The sequence below is a fragment of the Calliphora vicina genome, chromosome 1 (genome assembly GCF_958450345.1).
Source record: "Calliphora vicina chromosome 1, idCalVici1.1, whole genome shotgun sequence".
Lineage (NCBI taxonomy): Eukaryota > Metazoa > Arthropoda > Insecta > Diptera > Calliphoridae > Calliphora > Calliphora vicina.
The window spans coordinates 170,076,350-170,100,185 of NC_088780.1; the positions used below are offsets into that span (position 1 = coordinate 170,076,350).

The 23,836-nt window shown below is 30.2% G+C and overlaps 3 protein-coding genes across 5 annotated transcripts; 1 reads left to right on the forward strand and 2 right to left on the reverse strand.

Annotated features, from left to right (window-relative positions):
* Positions 1–1,109: 1,109 nt before the first annotated feature.
* LOC135948740 (pyruvate kinase) lies at positions 1,110–10,107 on the reverse strand. Of its 3 annotated transcripts, none has more exons than XM_065498163.1 (4): positions 9,943–10,107; positions 1,729–3,124; positions 1,509–1,665; positions 1,110–1,424 (listed from the first exon to the last, which is right to left on the reverse strand). In XM_065498163.1, the coding sequence occupies exons 2-4, from the start codon at positions 3,104–3,106 to the stop codon at positions 1,412–1,414; spliced, it is 1,548 nt and encodes a 515-aa protein (XP_065354235.1). In that variant the 5' UTR covers positions 3,107–3,124; positions 9,943–10,107; the 3' UTR covers positions 1,110–1,411. The 3 variants fall into 3 exon arrangements, with proteins under 3 accessions (XP_065354235.1, XP_065354233.1, XP_065354234.1); XM_065498161.1 differs by lacking the exon at positions 9,943–10,107 and adding an exon at positions 6,573–6,829; XM_065498162.1 differs by lacking the exons at positions 1,110–1,424; positions 9,943–10,107 and adding an exon at positions 6,573–6,831 and having other exon boundaries at positions 1,505–1,665.
* Positions 10,108–12,753: 2,646 nt separating this feature from the next.
* Mesh1 (Metazoan SpoT homolog-1) lies at positions 12,754–15,185 on the forward strand. The gene is made up of 4 exons (XM_065498165.1): positions 12,754–12,792; positions 13,203–13,485; positions 14,055–14,249; positions 15,014–15,185. The coding sequence occupies exons 2-4, from the start codon at positions 13,264–13,266 to the stop codon at positions 15,128–15,130; spliced, it is 534 nt and encodes a 177-aa protein (XP_065354237.1). The 5' UTR covers positions 12,754–12,792; positions 13,203–13,263; the 3' UTR covers positions 15,131–15,185.
* Positions 15,186–15,278: 93 nt separating this feature from the next.
* LOC135948741 (probable phosphoserine aminotransferase) lies at positions 15,279–16,727 on the reverse strand. The gene is made up of 3 exons (XM_065498164.1): positions 16,529–16,727; positions 15,742–16,418; positions 15,279–15,676 (listed from the first exon to the last, which is right to left on the reverse strand). The coding sequence occupies exons 1-3, from the start codon at positions 16,571–16,573 to the stop codon at positions 15,304–15,306; spliced, it is 1,095 nt and encodes a 364-aa protein (XP_065354236.1). The 5' UTR covers positions 16,574–16,727; the 3' UTR covers positions 15,279–15,303.
* Positions 16,728–23,836: the final 7,109 nt, after the last annotated feature.

Below are 23,836 nucleotides of genomic sequence, written 5' to 3' on the forward strand. Positions count from 1 at the left end.
TAGAACACTTTTATGTTGTTCTTTTATGGACTTTATATCATTTCGAAATTTATTGATGTACTATCGAGTGAAAAAAAGCGGAATGCCATCTCTACTATACTCTATTTCCTCTAGAAATCCTCAGGCTGTGATACCTAGAATAATAAGAATCTTATCTAGCATTCATTATGGCTTGTTTTTCCTTTAATGCTTTTTGATCTCAAATTTTAATGATTACTTATTTTTTACGTTATTTACCAGGTACAGTACTTTAAATGCACATACTATATAAATTTTAATTATCTGTAGTTTTTTTGTTATGTAAATGAAGAATTAATTACTTTAGTGGTCTAGTGTAACATTTAACATCTTGCTATTTATGGGATAATCTCTTTTACAAAAATTTAAAAAGTTTTTAAATCTTTTTAATAGGTATTTTCGAAAAAATCTTTTGGTGAAAAAAAATCGGGTTAAAAAATATTTTTTCCTATTTTGACCCATTGTAGGTCCAACATACTATGGTCTTATATACGTCGTTGCAAAGATCTTTGAAATATCTATCATTAAATATCCACATTGTCTATATTAATGACATAATAATCCAGATATAGGTAAAAAATCGAGGTTGTACTGTTTTTTTTCCTTATATCTCAGCCATTTGTAGACCGATTTTCTCGATTTTAAATAGCAACCGAGCCGGAAGAATTCCAGAGATATTGATGTATAAATCGTGTAAGTTATTTGGGGGCTTTGGAAAGTTGATTTCAACAGACAGACATGGCTTAATATAATCCGCTATCTATAAGGATCCAGAATATATATATACTTTATAGGGTCGGAAAATTATATTGTGGAAACTACAAACGGAATGACAAACTTATATATACCCTTCTCACGATGGTGAAGGGTATAAAAATACGGAGTACTTTGTTGATGAAATCAATTGCCTGAGTTCATATATTTTGGATATTTCTGATTTTCTTTTTTTCTCACTTTTGTGATTACTTCTCTTTTTTTAATTACTTTGTATGTTATCTGGAGGCTTCGGAACTACTATTTTAAACAACAGACTGTCGTCGTTCTAAATTAAAAAATTACGATAAATTTTACTAATATCGAATAAAAGACGCTTGTATTGATCAATTTAACTGAACGTTTATTAACACATTAATATATAAGACTACGAATACATGAGGGAGAGATAAATAATTTAGTTATGTATAGAATAGATTGTGCCAATGACGTTCATAAATGTTTTCTAAACAATTATGATGAATATTTGTTGGTTCTCTTCTTCATGTGTGCATTATGTGTATGTATGTATGGATTAGGTACAGATTAATAGTGTTCCAACAGAAAAATCAAGTTGTAATTTCATCAGCTTCCAGAGCCAATGTAATGACGTGAATGTTGAATTAACTGTTCGTTGTATTTATTCAACAGGACTGTGAAAAAAATAATTGGAAAGAGCATTAGATACATAAATTCATACAGTGAACATTTCTTTTATTGATTTTATTAACACTTACACAATACGCATGGTGTTGGTAAAACCGGCACCTTGTTTCCATCCGGTGACAATAACAACTTGATCGCCAGACTTGATGAAACCATTCTTCTTGCCAACTTGTACACCGAACTGTACACGAACATCAACATCCTTAAGCCAGTCAGATAATTGAGGTTCTGCAAAATAGGAAAACAAAAGGAAATAAACTAATTTATATCGATAAAAATGCATGTATTTACCTTTGTAAACCAAAGGTACTAGGCCACGGTACAAGTGAGCCTGTCTGGCGGTTTGAGAGAAACGTGTAACAGCAATGATGGGGCATCTTGGGCGATATTTACTGATGAGGAAAGCAGATTTGCCTGTCGTTGTGATGACAACAATGGCAGCAGCCAATGATTTGTTGGCAGCTTCAACGGCAGCAATGGCAACAGCGTGGGCAGCATCAATAGTGGTCAATTTGTTGGCAGCCACCAAGTCAGCGAAATAGTTTTTATGCCAGATAGCTGCTTCGGCTTCTTTGCACGTCTTAGCCATGGTTAAAACGCACTCCAATGGGTATTCGCCCTTGGCAGTTTCACCAGACAACATGACGCAATCGGCGCCATCTAAAACGGCGTTGGCAACATCAGAAATTTCAGCGCGAGTTGGACGTGGTTTCTTAATCATAGATTCCAACATTTGGGTGGCGCAAATGACAGGCTTACCAGCTCTATTGCAACGAGCAATGATGGCCTTTTGTGCCAAGAATACTTTTTCTGGAGGAATTTCAATACCCAAATCACCACGAGCTACCATAATACCATCACCAACGGCAATGATGTCATCCAAATTATGCATGCCTTGCTGGTTCTCAATCTTCGAAATGATCTTAATGTTTTTGCCTTTTTCGCCCAAAACTCCACGAATTTCGGTAATAGCAGCAGCATTACGAATGAATGAAGCGAAAATCATATCGACTTCTTGCTCAACACCAAACTTCAAGTCAGACTTGTCCTTCTCGGAAACAGCGGGCAAATCGACAGGTACACCGGGCAAATTGACACCCTTTCTGGATCCCAACGAACCGCCATTCTCAATTGTGCAGGTCAATGTATCTCCAGAAACACTGCTGACAACTAAAGAAATCAAACCATCGTCAACATAGACGCGATTACCAGGCTTCACCACCTTGACAATGTTCTCGTAATCGACGTAGATGATGTCCTTGCTGCCCTTCTCAGCATATTCTTTGTTTGTGGACAATTTAATGACTTCGTTTTTCTTCAATTCGATTTCGGCTGTTCCACTGCCAGCAATTAAACCTGTACGAATCTCAGGACCTTTAGTATCCAAAGCAATTGCTACAGGGTATTCATAGCCAACTTTTTCAGAGTAATTTTTAGCTGCTTGGCGAACATTCTTTACAGTTTCTGCGTGATATTCATGAGAACCGTGAGAGAAGTTCATGCGTGCAATGTTCATGCCGGTTGCCATCATTTTTTCGAGCATTTCAACGCTAACAGAAGCTGGACCAATGGTACAGATGATGCCCGATAGACGAATTTGTGAAACGGGAGCATCAAACTCCAATTTGCACATGTGCTCCAATTGAGATTCTGCTTGAGCGGCCATCATTTGTGGTACTTCGTCTCTCTAGAAGTATTAAGAATTATAATATCAACTTTAGCATAAAACAAATAAACGACGTGTCTGAAATTTTGAGCCGGGAACAAGTTTCTGGTACCGAATTTCCGAATTCGTGATCGAATGAACTATCGTATCGAAAAATAATTTCGATATCGTAATTATAACAAAATGTACTAAATTTCATACTCGATATGGAATGCGGTAATTCGGCCCCTGAAATGACTTAAGGCTATGTGCAAATGTTAAATTTGTATACCTAAAAACAATAAACTTGATGTACATATTTATTGTTTTCGTTTTGTAAATTGTTTAAACTTTTATTTTGATACTTTTGAATTAATATGTATCACATACATTTCATGTCTAAATACTACTTGTATTAAATCTTGTATCAAACCATTAATTACACGGTGCTACGATGGAAAATAACTTGGAAAACGACCTAGCGTGGGTTATAGGGCTTGCCGAGTACATTAGAAATTGTGTCAAAAAATTTCAGAAACACCCTCAAATTCAGAATTTTTGTCTGAAAAAAAAAAAAACGTTTTCAGTGATGTTCTTCAACTTATCGATTTGTAACTAAGTCAGTCTCTGTCCGACTTTAAATTTTTAAACGGGATTGGAAAGCAAGCTGAATGCGCTTTAAAATGACGTGCAGTCTTTGATACATTTGTAAGTCATAAGTATTGTTTTTGTTAAGAATGTCTAAAAGAAAAACAAAATTTTTGATTTTAGACGCTTTTCATTGTTTATTTTGATATGAAAGCTTATAAAAGTTTATACCAGTGCATTAAGGAAATTTAGTTCTTAACGAATCATCGTTTTAATTATTCAAATCTGATGAAAATTGTAAAAGTTATTGAATAAAAAAAAAACTATAAAAAAAAAAAAAATTTTTACAATTTTTAATTTACAGGGTAAATTTTGTGGAACTTTTTTCGAAAAAGTTTAATAACATTTGCAAGTATAAACCGATTTTAATAAATAATATCTCATTTTTGTCTATATAAAATTGTCTTTAAAAAACTTTGCAAAGAAAAATAGGTTTTCATAGAAAAACATTAAAATAACTATTGTTGATTTTGAAAAATTACGAAAAAAAATAAAAAAGAAAGATTTTATACATACATTTTATGAAAGCTTAATTCTTTACCTAACTTTAGTTGTTTAAAATTTTGAAATCGGTCTAAAAATGTGTGAGTTAGAGGTACTAAAGTACTACGACCTACCCTAAAACAGTTTTTTCAAAATATCTCAAAACTTTGAGGATGTTTCAAAATCTTTGAAAACGGTTTTAGTATGTCCTCAACTAGGCCTACAAACAAAAAAGTGTAATTTTGTAGCAGAGTGTTATTAATATAAATAAGATCTCTCGATATACAAATTATGTTAATTAAAACAGTAATTAAATAAACGTGAAATTGCAAATGAATATTATTAATTTTGTTTGTTTACTCTTGATGACGAGTGCCTGTGGTTGTACATACCCCTCTGTATAGATTAAGGCGAATTTATACAAGGTGGTGTCAGTTCTACAAAAACGATTGGTATTAACAAATGTCCAAAAACCAAAATGAAAAATTAAACAAATAAGTATTTTAACTTAATACTATAGTGTAGATAATTCAATAGTGAGGGCTTTACTTATTTATGTATGTAAACAATAAATATTTTGTTAATAAGTTAATATGTAGATATTTAAATATAAAAACAAGCTATGACAGTTGTTAGAACCAAAAAGCGAAAAAAAAATATCAGCTATTTGACTGACTCCACCTTGGTATAGATCTGTTAAGTTAATAAATAAATAAAACAATAGATTTGATGAAAACAATGCAACAGTAGAAAAGAAATAACACAACGTATACCACAAATTATAACGTATACGTAACCAGTAAGAAGTGTTGCCATTTATTTTTTTAGTAAAACTTTTTGCCTGTTTCACTAAATGCGAACGAACATTTTCTTTCGTATTTTTTCAATATAAAGAGTTGTTCGTTCGCAGGGGGATTACTCTGTATTGCGATGCGAAAGTAAGTTCGATGCGAAAGGTAAATGCGATAAGAATACAATTTAGTACTCTGTATCGTCTACGCAAACGCTTTCGCAAAATAAGTTGAAAAATAAACAACGGGGTACCACAAAATAAACAATAGCGAAATGAAATGTCAAAACTTGTAAATAAAAACATTTTAAACACATTTGTTTGCGATGCGAAAACAGAGTAAAGGGTACCAATTGTTCAGTTTTTCGTTGGCATCGCAATAGAGAGTAACCCCCCAGGACTTAAGGATGATATCCTCTATGGCATATTGAAGACTGGATTTTCTGTAAATAATTTTTAATTTCAAAGTTATAAACTTATCGAGTAAAAGGATTTTCTTTTAAAAGGATTTTCCAAAAGCTTTATATTATTATAATAATAAGTATGGATCACCGACTCAAAACAAAAAGTTTTGTTTGTTCCAAAATTCAGGAATTTGTACCTCAAGCTTGAAAATAAAAATGTACTTTTTTGCATCTCAAAAAACGTGCAAAAAGGGAAACTTGAAACCTGGTAACACTGTAGGTAACATAGATATGTACATACACATCCATACTTATTTCTATTCATTCTCATTCTCTTTGAACAGCTGTAAATGATTCGTTTTAAAATGACTCTTGTAGTGAAACCAGCGTTACCATATGTCAAGTTTTCCCTTTTTTTGCAAGGTTTTTGAGGTGCAAAAAGTTTTATTTTTTAAAAAAAAAGTTTTTTGGAAAATTGTAAATTTATGATATCAATAAGTTGAACTGATTATTTCAAAATTATTTTCCCAAATTCATTTACTAAATGGTTTAATTGATTTATTTAGGAGCTGAAGTGTCTTCACCAATAAATTCACATAAATTATCTCAGTCTGATTATATGTACGAATAGGGTTTTGTAATTTTAGTATGTATGTAGTTAAAAAAGTTTTTTTGTTGAAAAAAAAGTTTTTTTTTTAGAAATAAAAAGTTTTCTTCAAAAAAATTATGGCAACACTGAGTGAAACCAAATTGCAATTTTGACAGCCGACAAATTTGCGAAAATGAGCAACGAATGAATGCATTTGAAGGTTAATAATAAATAGTCAGCACAATATCACACTCATTTTTGCATTTTCTTTTTCAGCCGTTTTTCATACAAAAAAGTATTAACGTAAAAATTGCATAATTTGGCTTTGCAATAAAAAAAATATTTATCTTTAAACTTGACCTTCATAATTTGAGAATTTTAATTTTATGCCGTTAGTTATGAATCGTATACAATAACAATATAGATATTTTAATGGCAGCTTTAATACTTTCATCTACGTTAATCGATTTTTTCCCCATCTGTCTGACCCGGTTTACATTGTGATTGTGTAACTATTTTTTAGTTAATGTATCTAATACATGTAGCGAGGGTGTATCAATATGTTTAATGGTATACCTTTAATTTGGAAGGTTCATCGTAAATGGTAGTGTTCACCATTCTGCCTATGCGTATGGGAGGTGCTGTTCCTTGAATTAGCAAACTGCTTGATGAATACGTCGAGTTAGACGATGTAGTACTATGAGCCGCAAACCGACAACTACTGCCGCAAATATATTTTCTTAGTTTGGTTGCCCTTCTAAGGACGTTCAAAGAACGAAACCCAGACAAAATTTTTTATTTGAAGATTTGTCTGGGTTGTACGACAATATTCACTTCTTTTTTTTTACAAAAAAAAAATAATCAATTTATTCGAGTTGACTGATTTTAATTATAAAATCAATTGTCACAAAATTTAACGATATTTTCTGTGGTATCTTTTTCTTTGTAAAATAATTATTAAGTTAAAAATAATCAATTCGTAGGTACTTTCCGCAATGCAAACGTTGAGAAAACTCAATGACAATTGATTCGGCTTTTCTTGCTTGCAACCAACTAACCACCAAATCTAGAGCGCATGATAAAGGCTCAATAATCGAGAAAAAGTATTTTTGTTGTATTGTGTAAATGCTCATTATAACGAGAGTGAATAACGAAATAATACATGGCCAAAAGCACTTCATACAACCAATGGCAAAAAATCTACTTCACATGTAATTGTTTGCAATTACATATAGCATTTTGCCCTATATATTGCATGCATTTTTATTTTAATGTAATACATACATACATATGTACATATTTGCAATATTTTATTAGACAAAACTGACAGTAACATATGTACATATGTAGGTCCTTTGTCAAAATGACAACCAATATTTTATAAATACGCTGATTGTGATTTGAAAAACGGTATCGATCTCCAATACCGTGATACAATAATTGTAGAAGGTAGAATCACTAGCGATTGTTGTGTCATGTCCACACATGACACATATATGTGTATGCAGGTAATAATTTACTAGCATTGTAAAATGGTAAAAGTAGCAAACGATTTTTGTCGTTGAGTGTATTAGGAAGAACATACAATTACATACATATGTATGTGTATTTTTTATCTATCTACATCAGTCATTCGTTGAGGGTTAGTTGGTGAGATATAAATTTAAGCTTTAGTACATTTAGTACAAAAGGAAGTATCTTTTTGTCAATTTGTTTCTTCTCTATATGTATTGTAAAAGAGCAATTTTTCTTATTTTGATTGAATTGCAAAAAAAGTCTTATTAGTTTTATCTTGTTTGTTTCCGTTATAAAAACAAAATAAAAATATTTGAAAGGGAAAATTTCAATATGTACATAGGAACACCGTTATTTAAACAAGTAAAAAATCAGACGTTATATTAGAAACTAATTTAATGTCCTTTTTCGATGTCTTCAAGTGTATTGCGTTCTAACTTTAACGCGTTACGGTTTCTTGAAGTTTGCATTGGCCACATGCAATCATTTTTGGTTTTATACCGTATAAATTATATTTGATACATGGAGGCTACCCAAACAAAACTCATGTTTTGGTGGACACCATAAAACTTAGGAGTTTAGTGAGAGAATTTCGGCCTATTGACTCTTCCTGAACGATTCACTGGATTGCGCTAAATGAACTAGTTTAAATTTTTTCGCACAACGAAAATTTTATATAAACATACATTTTTAACTAATGGGTCGATTATGGATGACAAATGAACTTCAGTTGCGTTGTCAGAGTGCAACCACAAATTTCTGGTTGCCAATTAGCCAACAGAAATGATAGCTGCCAGTTGCCATCTGTAATATCATTTAGGCAACTGACAATGCAACTGAAGTTCGGTTGCTATCCATAATCGACCTATAAATATTTCAATTAAATAAGGAAAGAACCAGGATAACCTCAATTTTTGACCTACATATATCTGGATTACTAAATCATTAATATAGAGAATATGGATACCTATCTAATGATAGATATTTCAAAGACTTTTGCAAGACCATAGTAAGTTGGAGATACAATGGATCAAAATCGGAACAAATATTTTTTAACCCGATTTTTGTTTTCACCAAAGTTTTTTTTCGCTAAATATTAAAACAAATTTAAACATTTTTTTAAAAAAATTTTTGTTAAAAAATTTAAAATTTGTAATCCATTAATTTGAGAACAATTGAATTGCGGCCATTGAATTGAGTTATGTATAAAGAACAAGTCTACTTAATTGGTGAAGGCATTATGAATTTATTCAACCAAATAAACCCTCCTGTTAAATTAGAAATTTTATTTGTGCTTTTGATGTTGACTTCGCCAAAAATAATACTTATTACATACTACATAGGTACATAGGTATTAACTATAAATCGCAATTTTAAATTGAAAAATTCAATAAAATAAACAAAAATACATACAAGAATAACTAGGTATAAATGAAAATGTTTGCATTTATCATATTCACAATATTTAAATTTTTACTTTACATTTAGTTGGGTATAAATAAAATAGAAAATATTGCAAAAAAAAAACGAATAGTTTTTTAAATATGTATGTACATACATACATAAGAACATAAGGGGCTGATTAGAAATTCGCATGATCATGACGTCAGCGCATGATCAGTAAATTCCAGCTGTTAAAGCGAAAATATAATAAAAACAGAAAGCCGACAAAAAGAAATGGCAAAGAATTTTTAATGAGTGCATGTACACACGTACAAACTTGTATGATTAATAATATTCTTGTTTTTAAATAAATGAAAGCTTTTTTACTAAAAGTTTTACCGAAAAGCCGAAATATTGCGTGAGAAATATGTACATATGCATGAACATAGTACCTACGTCATTAATTTCAAAAGTAACATTCGTACATATGTATTTATGGGGGTATTTGTCACTTTTTAACAAGTTATTAAATATGACCTTGAACCTAAATGGTAAGGACATTTATAACAAACATAAATTTACTCTTCATTTTACTTCAATTTAATTAATTAGTAATGCGGTTTAATACGATAAATTCCTAAATTAATACGTACTTACATACATACATATGTATGTACGTAGTATATGAATAGAAAGAAAAATAACAATAATTTTAATAATGAATATGATGATATATAATTATAAACTGGTTTTTACAGTTTGTTGCAAACTTAAATAAGCTCATTATTTAATATCGTCGCTTTGCAATAATTCTCCCTGCCTCTTCAATCCTTTTTTTTATTATTATTTATTTCTTACTAAGAATCGTAAGCGAAACAAAAAAAAAAAAACAAAAAACGTAATATAAAGCTTTGACTTTGATTTCACCTTTGCATTTACTAGGCGGCATTTAGTAATAAATATGTAGTAAAACAAATAAAGTATGTGTTAAATTCCACCGTGTTTATTTAAAAATGTTTATAATTTATTTAATATCACACTATTTTACCTTTTTATTATGATTTAAATGCTGTTAATTGTTGTGCAAAATTATTTTGTATAATTTTTGCCGGAATGCAATCTGGAGTTTAAAAAACACACTCGCGTATAAATGCTTGTTAAGAGTTTTGTCGGAGCAAGGAGGGCTAACAGTCTATTTCCAACGAGAGTTTCTTGAGAACTAAACGAATTTAACAAAAAAAAAGAAATAGCAAGTTCTTTTTTCCAGTGCTCCCAGATTTTTAGGCTATCCCCATTTTCGTAGATATTTTGTGAGGAATAGTATTTGTAAAATAAATCAATATCGAATGTTTACTGATACGTAACACCATACAACGTTTTACCGTTGACAGTAAATTCAATTGATATCAATTTATTTTAAAAATTTGTATTTAATTTTATTGTTTATCAATTATAAAAATACATTCGATATTTTTTTCCAATAGGACTGAAATTATTAGTTATTTGGAAGTAACTTTACTGAATGTTCCAAGCAGCCGTTACAGGCTGTTAAATTCAAATCGTTAATACTTCGTAAAATTATTTAAGTCAGTAATTTTGGTCCATACATCCAGTTTTTTTATTTTATTTATTTGGCATATATAAATGTACAAAAAAAATATATTTTTCCTCAAATTGGAATACCTTTTAAAAGTTGCTTTTTCAACTCCTAAATATACAAGCGAAAAGTCCACCTAGACCGAAAAATTAAAAGTTAACCAACAGTATTTCCTTTCTTGTATTATTTAAGATAAATATTCAAAATTAACTAAATAAAAGCTTTCCTGAGTTGCGATGGCGAGATACCGGTCCACAAAGTTAAGTCTTCGTTTTGGTCAGTTGTATTTTATTTCTAAGGGCAATTTATATTTCTAGGAGTAATTGTTCTAAAGCACTCTTACCGAAAAAACTTTGATATAACAACAGCTACCGTATTATAAATAAAAAGAGCAAACAAATAAAAATTAACGGTTAAATTTTGATTTGCTTTTAATGATACTTTAAGATAACGTTACGCCAGACAAACAAAGGTATATTCTCTATATCTTTACGCTGACGATCGCAATTGCGTGAAATTTTGTATTTTAACAAAGGTTTATAAAATAAAGTAATTACAGAAAAAAATAGGTTAAAAAAAACTTTTTACAAATTTGACTTTATCAATAATATTTTTTAAATTTTGTCGTACAAATATACCGTCACGCCATAATGGAAATGCCCATATGTGGGTAGTAAAACGTATGAATTATGAATTTAGTTTTTCAAGTAAAAATGTGGATATAATTATATTGAAAAATATTTATATTCAATATAAACTAAAGTTTATAAAGTATAAGGTTGTTTAATGACCATATGAAAAATAGGAAATTTTTCAATTTTCAATTGTGGGGCACCTCAAAACATCAACATAGGTAATTAATCTTACTTACTCATTAAAAGGCAACTTTATTTCATACATTATCGCTCCACCTTAATATGTATGTCTAAATAATATGTATATAGGTATCGTTAATTTACTTCAAAACGTGTTTTTGGAGTTATTGATGCAGAATATTTTTTTGTGTAAAATAATTGTAATTTTTGAATTTTAATAAATTTAACAGCTTTTTTAAGGGATAAGTTTGGATCACACTCAATATTTTCATTTATAATATATTGAAATTTGAACTATACAATTTTTTTAATATTAATATTTAAAAAACCATTTTATTTTCTTGGTATCATTCCACTAAGAATACTTTACTACGATATTAGTCAACTGTGCAAATCAGCTACAGAGCTGCCACTTTAGGGAATTTATACCAAATATAGGTTTTTTTTGGTAAATTGGAAAAACATATTCAGATGGGGGAATATGGTTCTATAGTTGAAACCAAAGTCGAATTTTCGACGTTTTAATTTTTTTCTATTTCTAAAATGTTGACTTTTCGACTTAAGCTTTTTATTTCTATTCCGCAGAACAAAAGGTACTTTTTCGCACATTTAAATTGTTTGGGAAAATGAGTTTTATTTATTTCGCTCCCTTAAAAAACTGCATGAACCTGGAAATGGTAACAAGTTTCTTACTTATCAATAGATACCTCTAACTGCCATAAGTCACCACATTAAATGTTAAGGATGTTTGATATAAAACCATTTTAATAAAGGATTGTTTGATTGTTTCTAGATGATTTCAACCCAAATATTATAAAAATACCAAAAAACCTATTTTTGATAAAATGCGAAAAAGTATATTTTGTTCTGCGGCTCCTCATATATGCTTGCTAGATTTATTGATGAGAAAAATGATTATAATAAAATTCTTAGCAAAAATATTAAAATTTTGTTTGCGAATAATCGACTTATAGAACACTATTTGGGATCAGATCAGTGTTCTATAAGTCAATTGTTCAATGTATAACAGTATCATATAATCTATAGAGTTCACCAATATAATCTAGAAGAATAATTATAATATAGTAAATGGATCTTCAAAAAAGGTCATGTTATATGTACATATAACTTTCGCTCCACTATTTCTTTATTTAACATTAACTCAAAATCCTTTTATAAATACTTATTCTATCCAATGTTATGAAGATATGTCCATAAATGGTCATAGCCCACTTACCGAAAATTATTTAAAGCGAAAAGATCTTTTAAAACTTTTAGTAATTACTTCAAATTACACTACAACACTTTACAGTTGGCTATAGGTACATTTTGTTGAGGAGTTTTGAGACTACAAAAACGTTAAATGGGGATGAGATCTGAAAATATACAGACAACACTGATCAGCTGTGTTTTTTTTATTATTTTTTTTTTTTGTGGTAAACAAATGTCGAAGAAATATATTTTTCAAATATAATCAGTTTTTAAGGTAAGAAACAACAAACATTAGGTAAATGTTTTATGAAAGCCGAACATTTTATGGGTACGACTCCAGATCCAAACAAATTTTTGTACATTATTATGTATAATTTTTTATTTCCCAAATACTTTTTATTTTCTCGCCGGCCTTATTTACGGTTATCTAAATTTAAAATAATCTGCCGTTAATACCGCTTACATTAATTAGTGTTGCCAAAAATCCCAACTGTCGAGAGATTGCCTCGCTTTTATAAATTAAATCCCGTGTCCGGCGCTGTTGTCGTAATTTCCGCTTTGCTTAGATAGAAGAGTTATGCCCGCAACTTATACATACATATTTGTTTAATATGCTTATGAACATATCTATTATTTCAACTTAAGAGACCATAAATAATACTCTATTTCTCACAATTGTTTTAGGAACATAACCTCAAGAAGCTAAACTGGACCAATAGAGAACTAAACAAATTGTAAAATACATATGTCGCCCTCAAAAACATTTATGAAATGCTTACAATTTGCTGCTTTAAAACATCGTGACCAAAGACGGAACAATGCAAATCAAACTCCATATATTAATCATCCTATAAATGTAGCCACCATTTTATCCATGGAAGGCAACATTGACGATGAGTCGATACTTATGGCGGCTCTACTGCATGATACGGTTGAAGACACTGATACAACTTTTGAAGAAATTGAGGTAAAAAACAGCTCCAAAAAAGGATACAAAGTAAATTTAAATTTGTACCTATACCTATATAGTAAGACTTCTCCATAGCATATCAGTTTGGAACCAGAGAATATTATGCAGTTTTCGTAATATTTATTTGTGGATGTTTTTGATTTTTAAAAAGTTTTATATTACTATATTACAATAGCTTCTAAATTAGTTACTTAACAATTCATTTATTGTCCACTAATGTTGAACAATTAAAATAGAAAAAGGAATGGGTAGAAATATATTAGTGCATCGGAAAATTCCACTTTCAATTTGAACGCGTACTTTATGAAATACCAATTACGAAATAATTAAATTTTAAAGTGCTGACTATTTATGATACTTTCGATTACTTACTTAACACTTTTCGTGTTCGAATAAAAAAATCATATATCGTATTCAATAGATTGTTTTATCTAAAGACTTATTTGAAAAAAAAAAACATGGCGAAGGGTATAAAAATATCGAAATTTCGATTTAGATTAGGATGTCATTAAGCTGTGACATAAAAAACAAAATTAATGATTTTATTACACTTTCTTTACAACAAGGATATTTTCAGAACTGAAATATGTAATATTGTACGTGAGGTAACAGATGATAAGACTTTAGAAAAACATGTTCGTAAACAACTGCAGATAGAACATGCAGCAGCAGCGAGTACCAAAGCCAAGCTGATAAAATTAGCTGATAAATTGGACAATTTGAGGGATTTAGAACAAATATTACCAAATAATTGGACAGAGGTAAGTATTTTTTCTATTATTTATAGTAATATTAATACCAACCATCATCCGTAATGTACTTATTATACATTGAACTTTTCTTCATGTATCCAAAAAAAGAAAAATTGGCCGAGTTTTTAAAACAAACAAAAATCTGTATCAATTTATGTACAATATAATTAATTTCTAGTAGTTAAAACGTATTATAGTTTATAACTATTATACATATTATGTTTAGTGTATATAAAAAAGAATCCCAAAAACTAGGCCTTATTGTTTAGATTTGTTCATCCAGGAATAATAAGAAAATAATAGATTCTGAAATTTACGACTAAAGACAGCTAAATATCATTAATTTACTTTATATTTGGTTTTAGCAAACGTTGCCATAAACAGTTTACATGTCGAAAATCAATATGTATTGGCATTTTCTTTTTAAAATGTATGGAATTATTAATTAAACTTCCTAAGAAAATCGCAACAATTTTGTTTTTAAAAATTTAAAAAATATACAAAAAATAAATAAAATAAAAATCCCAAGTACTTCGCTAATGTAAAATAGTTAAAGTTGAAAATCATATATGTAGCTTATGTAAAAAATACAATTACCAAATGAAAAACCAATTATTTTTTCTGTGGACACGGAAACATTTTGAACAAATTTACAGTGATCATTTACATAGTTGCATTAAATTGTCATAATATATGTATGTACATGTATGTATGCATTTATGTTTAAGATTATAAATTGTATTATAATTATAAATTTTGTTTAATACTTTCAGCAACGTCGCGATGAATATTTTGCATGGGCTAAAAAGGTGGTCGACAATCTACGTGGTACGAATAAGGAAATAGAAAATGAATTGGATGAGATCTTTAAAAGACATCAATTATTGTAAATTTAATAAAGAAACTAGGCTGTAGACAAAAAACTATTACGAATTATCACAAATTGTTTTTGTTTTTCGATGAAAAATTAAAATTTTTCTGTGAACAGTTTTAATAATTCGTAATAGTTTTTTTGTTATTGAACAGACCATGTACGTGTATCAGTATAACAAATTTGTGTATTTTATTTTCGATTGTTTTCATAAAATTCCATCATAAGACTTGCTAATTTTTGTGTTTCATCAGTGGTGACGGCATTATAAAGGGATGCTCGAATACCGCCAACAGATCGATGACCTTTCAGTTGAATCATGCCTTCGCTTTCGGCTTTAGCTAAGAAAGCTTTTTCGAGATTTTCATCACCCTGAGGACTGCCAATACGAAATGGTACATTCATACGGGAACGTACATTTGCATCAACTGGGCAATAGTAAAATCCGTTCGACTTGTCAATCATATCGTAAATGAGTTTAGACTTGACTACCGATTTCTGTGACATTCCTTCAACGCCACCATTGCGTGAGATCCACTCAAAAACCAAACCCATAACGTAAATTCTGTAAAATTAATAGAAATTTCATCAGCCTTAAAAACAAAATAGAAAAATTATGCAATAACTAACCCAAAAGTAGGCGGGGTGTTTAATAGTGAGTCGTTTTTGTGCATTAATGAAAAATTTAATACGGACGGTGTTATATTTAGATGATGGCCCAACAAATCTTCACGTATTATAATCACGGTAGTTCCTGAGGGTCCAATATTTTTTTGAGCTCCAGCAAAAATTATACCAAAGCGTTTTACATCGAACTTTCGAGATAGGAAGTTTGAAGACATATCGCAAACCAAGGGCACGTCGTTGGGAATTTCCGGAACAAAGTCAAATTCTACGCCGTCAACAGTTTCATTATCGCAATAGTACACGTACGAAGCATTCGAATCCAATTTCCACGTATCCAGGCGGGGCACTGTCGTATATTTTGCAAACTTTGGCAAAACCAAATTAACTTTACCGTACTGAGTGGCTTCCTTTGCTGCCTTTGCAGACCAAGAGCCGGTTACAACATAATCAGCAGTGCCTGTGCGTCCAATAAGATTCATGGCTACAGCCGCAAATTGGCCAGTACCTCCACCTTGCATAAGCAATATCTTGTAGTTATTTGGCACATCTAAGAGTTCCCTCAACGTGTTAATGGCATCTTTTTGAATTTTATCATATGTTGAGGAGCGATGAGACATTTCCATAACTGAAATTCCACTGCCATTACAATTTAGCAAATTTTGCTGTACTTCCTTTAGAACCTAAATACAATAAATTGTTTTCATGGTTTAAGCTTCCACAGCAATATTAAGGTGCATACATTTACAGATATGTATATAAGTATGTATGAATTTAAGTATGTGATACCTACCTCTTCGGGTAACTTAGCTGGGCCGGCAGCAAAGTTGATAACCATTTTTAATATCACGTTTGTTTTAATCTATAATCTTTAACAACCAATTAGCGCTGACGCTTTACGACTGTTCGCCTGAATTTCACTTTTGTAACTAAGTGGTCGGCGTTTTTATATATTGAACGTAAACATGAGCCGGTTGATTCTGGTCATTGGAAAATTGTTGATTAATTGAGATACACAGACAAATTCAACCAGCTAACGACAATAAAAACAACATGCGATCATGGCAGTGTTGCCGATGCTACGATTCAATATTACTCAACTGAATCATTTAAACAATTCAAAATTTTAAATATTTTACAAAAAGTAAACAATCAAAAAATCAAGTTTTAATTTCTCATAAAATTAGTAATCGTTCTTATAAAACTAAGACTTACTTATCCCTGTAAATTATAACAAAACTTTGAACTTATGAAGTTTAAAATGGAAATTATTATTAAAACCATTTTTGTTATAATTTTGTCACTGTCATAAAGTTCAGAATAATAACAACCGAATTTATTATTAAAATTTAATTTATTTCGATCAAAATTTAATTTAATTAGTTGAGAGTAAATCAGTTAATTTGAGAGTAAAGATATTTCTTTCTGAGTAAAACCACTTTCAGTTTTCGAAGTGGAATTGATATTACATTGTAATTATTTGTTTTGTTTTTTAATTTAAACAATTTCTGTACCAAAAAATTTCTGTTCTTTTAATATCAAAAACGCTGTCAAATTAAAATCAGAAATATAGAATTATTAAATAATTTTGGAATTAATAAATTACAAGGAATCTGAAGAACCTAAAACGAAATAGATCGGAATAAAAACTACGGAATTGAAATCATTCCGAACAAAATGTGTGACAGGCCTGTATAAGACAGTATTTAGATTTTTAGTTCTTGTCTTTAATAAAGTAATATTTTCCTTTATTTAGATCGTATTTTCGACTAATATTATTAATTTGTAAAAACGTCCAACACAATTTTAGAATGTTACTCACAAAAGTGTTTAATTTTATTTTAACAAACAAATTTGGTTTAAATTAACCTTTGTTTAATTTTAGTACTGTTTTTTTATTTTCTATTCTTTTAACATATCGCTGGCTTAACATGCAAAGGCTCTAAGTCCACTTTTTTTAGAAATTGAGATTTTAATGCAGTAATGTACAATAAGTAAAACTACATCGATTACAAAGAAAAAATTGCAGTTATCTCGCTTTTTGTTGTTGTTTTGTAGTGATGAGCAAAAGCGCTTAGTCCAATTTATCACAATTTATCACAAGAAAAAGCTCTAAGTCCCTACAAAAAGTACAGTCTAACCATTTCTTTCTAATTGTTCAATGACATGTATTAAAACAAGTAATCATTTACTTATCAAAATCATTTTTCTTTTAAAATTTCAATAATTTATTTTCGGAAGAGGGTCTTATATGGGAGCTGTGCCTAATTATGGACCGATCGCCATGAAAGATATTTGCGTTAAATTTTATGTGTATACCAAAATTTTTAAGAGATTTATGATCGTTAAAGTTATTTTTGGGAGCGGGCCTTATATGGGAGCTATGATTAATTATAAACCGATCAGCATGAAATTAGGTGACATGATTTCCATATACATATATAAAACTTATTTAGAGCTAAATTTGTGTTGATACCTACATATATCGGCTATGCCTAATCGTATATACCCTTCACCAAATTGTACTTTAAAATACAAATTTTAAACATTTTTAGGTATACAAAATCTTAATATATAATATATACCCTTTTTAAAAATTTTTTTTTCCAATTTTTTTTTTACATTTTTTTAAAATTTTTTTTTTTTGGAAAAAGAATTTAAATCCAAAAAAATTTTTTTGATGGAAAACAAAATTCGGGTTAAAAAATATTTTTCCCGATTTTGACCCATTGTCAGTCCAACTGAACGGGTCTTTATACTACATCGTTAATGACTTAGTAATCCAGATATAGATAAAAAATAGCCCAAAAATCGAGATTGTCCTGGTATTTCCCTTATATCTCAGCCATATGTTGACCGATATTGTCAACGAATAGCAACCGAGCCGGAAGAATTCCCGATATATTGATGTATGAATCATGTATGTAAGTTATTTGGGAGCTACGGAAAGTTTATTTCAACATACAGACTATCTATAACGATCCAGAATATACATATACATATATTTTTTTTCCGTAAATATTTCAAAAATATTTACGCAAAAAAGTTTGAATGTTTTTTGTCTCTCCTGTAAAATTTTAAAATATGGACTTGGAGCCTTTGCATGTTAAGCCAGCGATATTTTTTGTTTTTAAAAGTTTTGAAAGAATTCCTACCGACTATCAAAAGAATTAATTCTCGAAATTTAAAACTTAAGATGTCTCAAAAAGAAATAAAATTACTCATGTTATTCAGAAAAAATTTAAACTGTTCACTTTGTTAATAAGTACAGGGAAATCGGCAACACTGGATCATGGAAGCGCATTCACAAATACAAATACAATACTGGGAGAATAGAGAGAGAGATTGAGAGTGCTTTAAAACAAAAAACCAGTTATAGCAACCGATTCTTTACCTCCAAAATATGCATACATAAAGCAACAACACCATATTCAATTTATGAATTGTTGATTTTAATTTAAAATCTTGTAAAAATATGTACATATTTATACAGTATCGGCCATAACTGAAGCACCCCCTCGTGAATTTTTTTCTTATTAGATTTTCTTTTATAAAAACAATGTTTTAAATTTCGACTATATATTATTTTCATTTGTTAATACATACATATACAATGTATATGTATGTATATTATACATACATATACATACATATTTATTATTGATAAACAAATACTTTTAAAGTTAATTTTTCTATAAGAGGTAACTAAAAATCAAAAAATATTTTGAGGTAGAGAATGAAACGGACAAAACTAAAGCACCCCTTCATGGATATAATATACAAAAAAATATATTAATTAATATTTTGTTGCAAATCCTTTGTTTTGGATTACACAATCACATCTCTTAGGCATAGAAGATATTAAGTTTTTATGGTGTCGTGCAATATTCCTCCCCAGGTTATTTTAACTGCTTGAAATAAATCGTGAAAATTGCGATCCTTATTTCGGCAATTTTCACGTTTTATTTTCTTATTAACAATGTCCCTCAAGTTCTCAATAGGATTGAGATTGGGAGATTGTGGAGTCCAATTAAAAACTTGAATCTTATTGCTCTGTAGCCAAGTCTTACAAACTTTGGAGGTGTGCTTAGGATCGTTATCCTCTTGGAAGCTCCCTATAAGTGGCATCTCTTCACTGGCATAAGGCAACATTACATCTTTCAGTATATCACGGAACATAAACCGATCCATAATCCCATCAATTTTATGAATTGGCCCAATTCCATGACCAGAAAAGCAACCCCAGATCATTACATTGCCTCCTCCTTTTGGTCTGCGGACATGCCTTATTAAATCGGAACTTTTTAAGTTGTATTTGGATTCGTCAGAGAACAGTACTGTCTCCAATTATTGGACACTCTAGTCGATGTGGGCTTTGGCAAACTCCAGTCTAGCTTTCTTGTTTTTAGCTGATATAAAGGGTTTTTTTTGCTGGTCGTCTACTGAATAAATCGGCTTCTAATGCTCTTCTACGGATTGTTCATTCGCTAACGTATAATCTTAAACTTGTTCGTACTTTACTAGCTGATGCTGTAGGATCTTTATACCTTACACCACCATAGTGGGGAGGGTATTATGCGTTTGTGCAGATGTTTGTAACGCCCACTTAAAGTATACCGATCGACTTAGAATCACGATGTCCGTCCGTCCGTCTGGTTGGCTGGACGGCTGGCTGGCTGTCCATGTAAACCTTGTGCGCAAAATTGCGACCTGTACAATTTTGAAAATATTTCGATCAAATTTGGTACATATTACTTTTTCGACCCAAGGACCAAGCCTATTGAAACTGGCTGAAATCGGTCCATTATTTCACCTAGCCCCCATACAAATGTCCCCTCGAAATTGGTCTTTATCGGTCATAAATGTTTAATTTATCTATGTATCTACACAAATTTCGCTCCAAATAAGTTTTATATATACAAAATTCATGTCACAAAATTTTGTTACGATCGGTCCATAATTAGTCATAGCTCCCATATAGACCCGCTTCCGAAAATCACTTTAGCGTGCATAAATCGCTTAAAAATGTTGGTATACTCACAAAATTCAACATAGTTAACTTTAATATAGACATAAATCACACGACCTAATTTCAAGGTGATCGGTCCATAATTGGTCATAGCCCCCATATAAGGCCTACTTCCGAAAATCACTCATGAATATAAATTATTGATATTTTAAAAGAAAAATATTTTTACTCATTTACTTGGTGTAGGGTATTATATGGTCGGGCTTGACCGACCATATTTTCTTACTTGTTTTGTATTGCTCTTTTGATCAAGGAATCATAATATCGTGTTTTTTTTCGCGGACGTCCTCCAGAATGTACCGGTGATCTGCGACCAGTCTGCAAAAACTTTGAAATGAGCCTGGAAATAATTGATCTGTTAATTGAATATTATTTACTCAATTCATGTCGTGATAAACACGTCTTCCAGTCTTCAATAACTTTAATTTTAAATTCACTGGAATACTTTTTACTTGCCATTCTTTTTTTCAAAATAAACTGTATAAAACTTAAATTATGCACACTATGCCTGCCTTTATGTTTATCTTCTGGAATTTTTAAATGCATTCGTTGTGAGTTCCATTAACTTACATTGCAAATATGCAGTAACGTAGTCAAATTTTTAAACATCTTATAAGAGGGTGCTTTTGTTTTGTCCGTTGAGTTTTCTGTTTTTATATGATTTATCCTTAGTAATTTAAAAAATTATAAAGTTTACATTCATTTAAAAAAAAAATGGAAAATTACACTCTGATTTTTTTTACACAACAAAAACATGAACAAAATTTTTTGAATTTTTTTTTCATAATACAATTTCGTGAGACAAGTACATACATACTGTGAAAACTCACTTTAATTTATAAACAGAATCAGCAGTCTCAAAATTTATTGAGCAACCCTTCTATATCTGGATCAGCATAAACGACAATTAATATAAAACGTCTGTTATCAGTTCAGAATTGATTGAGACAGTCCAATAATTTTGTTTTAAAAATAATCTTTACATTTGTTGCTGTTTTTAATGGAATATTTCAAACACCTTTTACAGTATGTACCAGGGCAGTACAAATAAGAAAATTTATTATTTTTTTCTTTTTTTTTTCAATTATTATCTTAGTTTGTGCTCTACACACTTCAGACGTTACAACAGCACGTACATACATATGTTTGGAAAATAAAACTAGAACTACATATTTCTAGTTTTGGCAGCTAGTTAAACTGTAAATAAAAATTATAAGAAACTATTGTTTGTTATCAACAGAGCAAATTACATACATACATATGTTTGTATATACATACATACATATATTAGGGAGTCATTCGAATAATAATAATTCGAATAATCGAAGAAAAATATTTTTTATGCGAATGAACACAATTTTTTCAATTAATATTGGAAATTATTTAATCAATATTAGGTACTTAACATTTTTTTTAAATTTTATAAATCATTTTTGCTGGAAGTTGAATCTTCTTAAGAAGCCAAATATATGTACATATGTGCGTTCCATCTATTTACATTTTTGGAAACGTACTAGATGTAACATTCTGTGTAAAGTCGGAAACATTATACAAACCTGTTCATTTCCGAGAATTTTATAATTCTAAAGTCAAAAACCAGTAATGTTTTTCGTAATAAGCCGTTTTTATAGACTTTTTTAGCTGCGTTTTAAAAGAAGTATACAATAACAACGTTTATTAAGTACTAGCTGACCCGACAGACGTTGTCCTGTCCATGTTACAAAAAAAGGGTTGTGTTCGATTTGTGAATTTGTGAGAAGCGGTTTGAAAAAGGTAAAAATAGTTAAAAAGAAAAAAAAAACGTATTTTTGAATGATAATTTTTATTCATATAGGACATAGAATAAAATATACATAGAAGCGCTACTGAGAGACAAAGAACCTAAGTTTGTTGTCAAAAACCTAAGTCTTGCAACAACAGAATACATGTAAATCAATGTACATATTTTAAGTTTTTATACAAGTAATCGAATTTTGGTGTGAAAAATGAGTGATCAAAGATCGAGCTCCTTTTCTTGATTAAACGCTTATTGCCCAAGTTATTATCGATATTGTGAGTTTTTATATAAACAAATCGATTTTTGGCCAGAAATATGAGTGATCACAGATCGAGCTCCTTTTCTTGATTAAACGCTTATTGGCCAAGTTATAAGCAAATTTAGATATTTTGAGTTTTTATATAAAAAATCGATTTTTGTTCAGAAATATGAGTGATTACAGATCAAGCTGCTTTTCTTGATTAAACGCTTATTGGCGAAGTTATTAGCGATTTCAGATACTGTGTGTTTTTATATAAAAAATCGATTTTTGGTCAGAAATATGAGTGATCACAAATCGAGCTCCTTTTCTTGATTAAACGCTTTTAGGCCAAGTTATTATCGAATTTAGATATTTGGAGTTTTTATATAAAAAACCGATTTTTGTTCAGAAATATGAGTGATCACAGATCGAGCTCCTTTTTTTGATTAAACGCTTGTTGGCCAAGTTAATAGCGAATTTAGATATTTTGACTTTTTATATAAAACATCGATTTTTGGCCAGAAATATGAGTGATCACAGATCGAGCCTTTTTTCTTGATTAAACGCTTATTGGCCAAGTTATTAGCGAATTTAGATATTTTGAGTTTTTATATAAAAAATCGATTTTTGGCCAACGCAAATAGAAACACTCATCGTATCTCGGATGGACCTAATGTGTCGTTGGAAAATAAATGGGGGAAACCTGGAACTGGAATTCCTTGTTTCCGCCGTTGAAATTTCTTTGACGATTGATTCCAAGTATAATATCTTGGCATTTCGGAGTATAGCAGCGTTCGGGCAAATTTATCATTCCGTCACATATCAATAAATCTGGTCACTGTTGTAGATGGCGGTCGATCAAACATTTTCCAGATGTGCTGCTAAATGAACAACCGTTGGATATCTTTCATGAATGGCAAATGAAAAAATGTGCCAAATGGCTTCGTTACTGCTAACATAGCGGCCCATATGAAATTGCCATGTCACTACCTTTGGTCACATATTTACAGATGCATTTGATAAGTGGGCGTATTAGTGAGCGTAAAAAACTTTT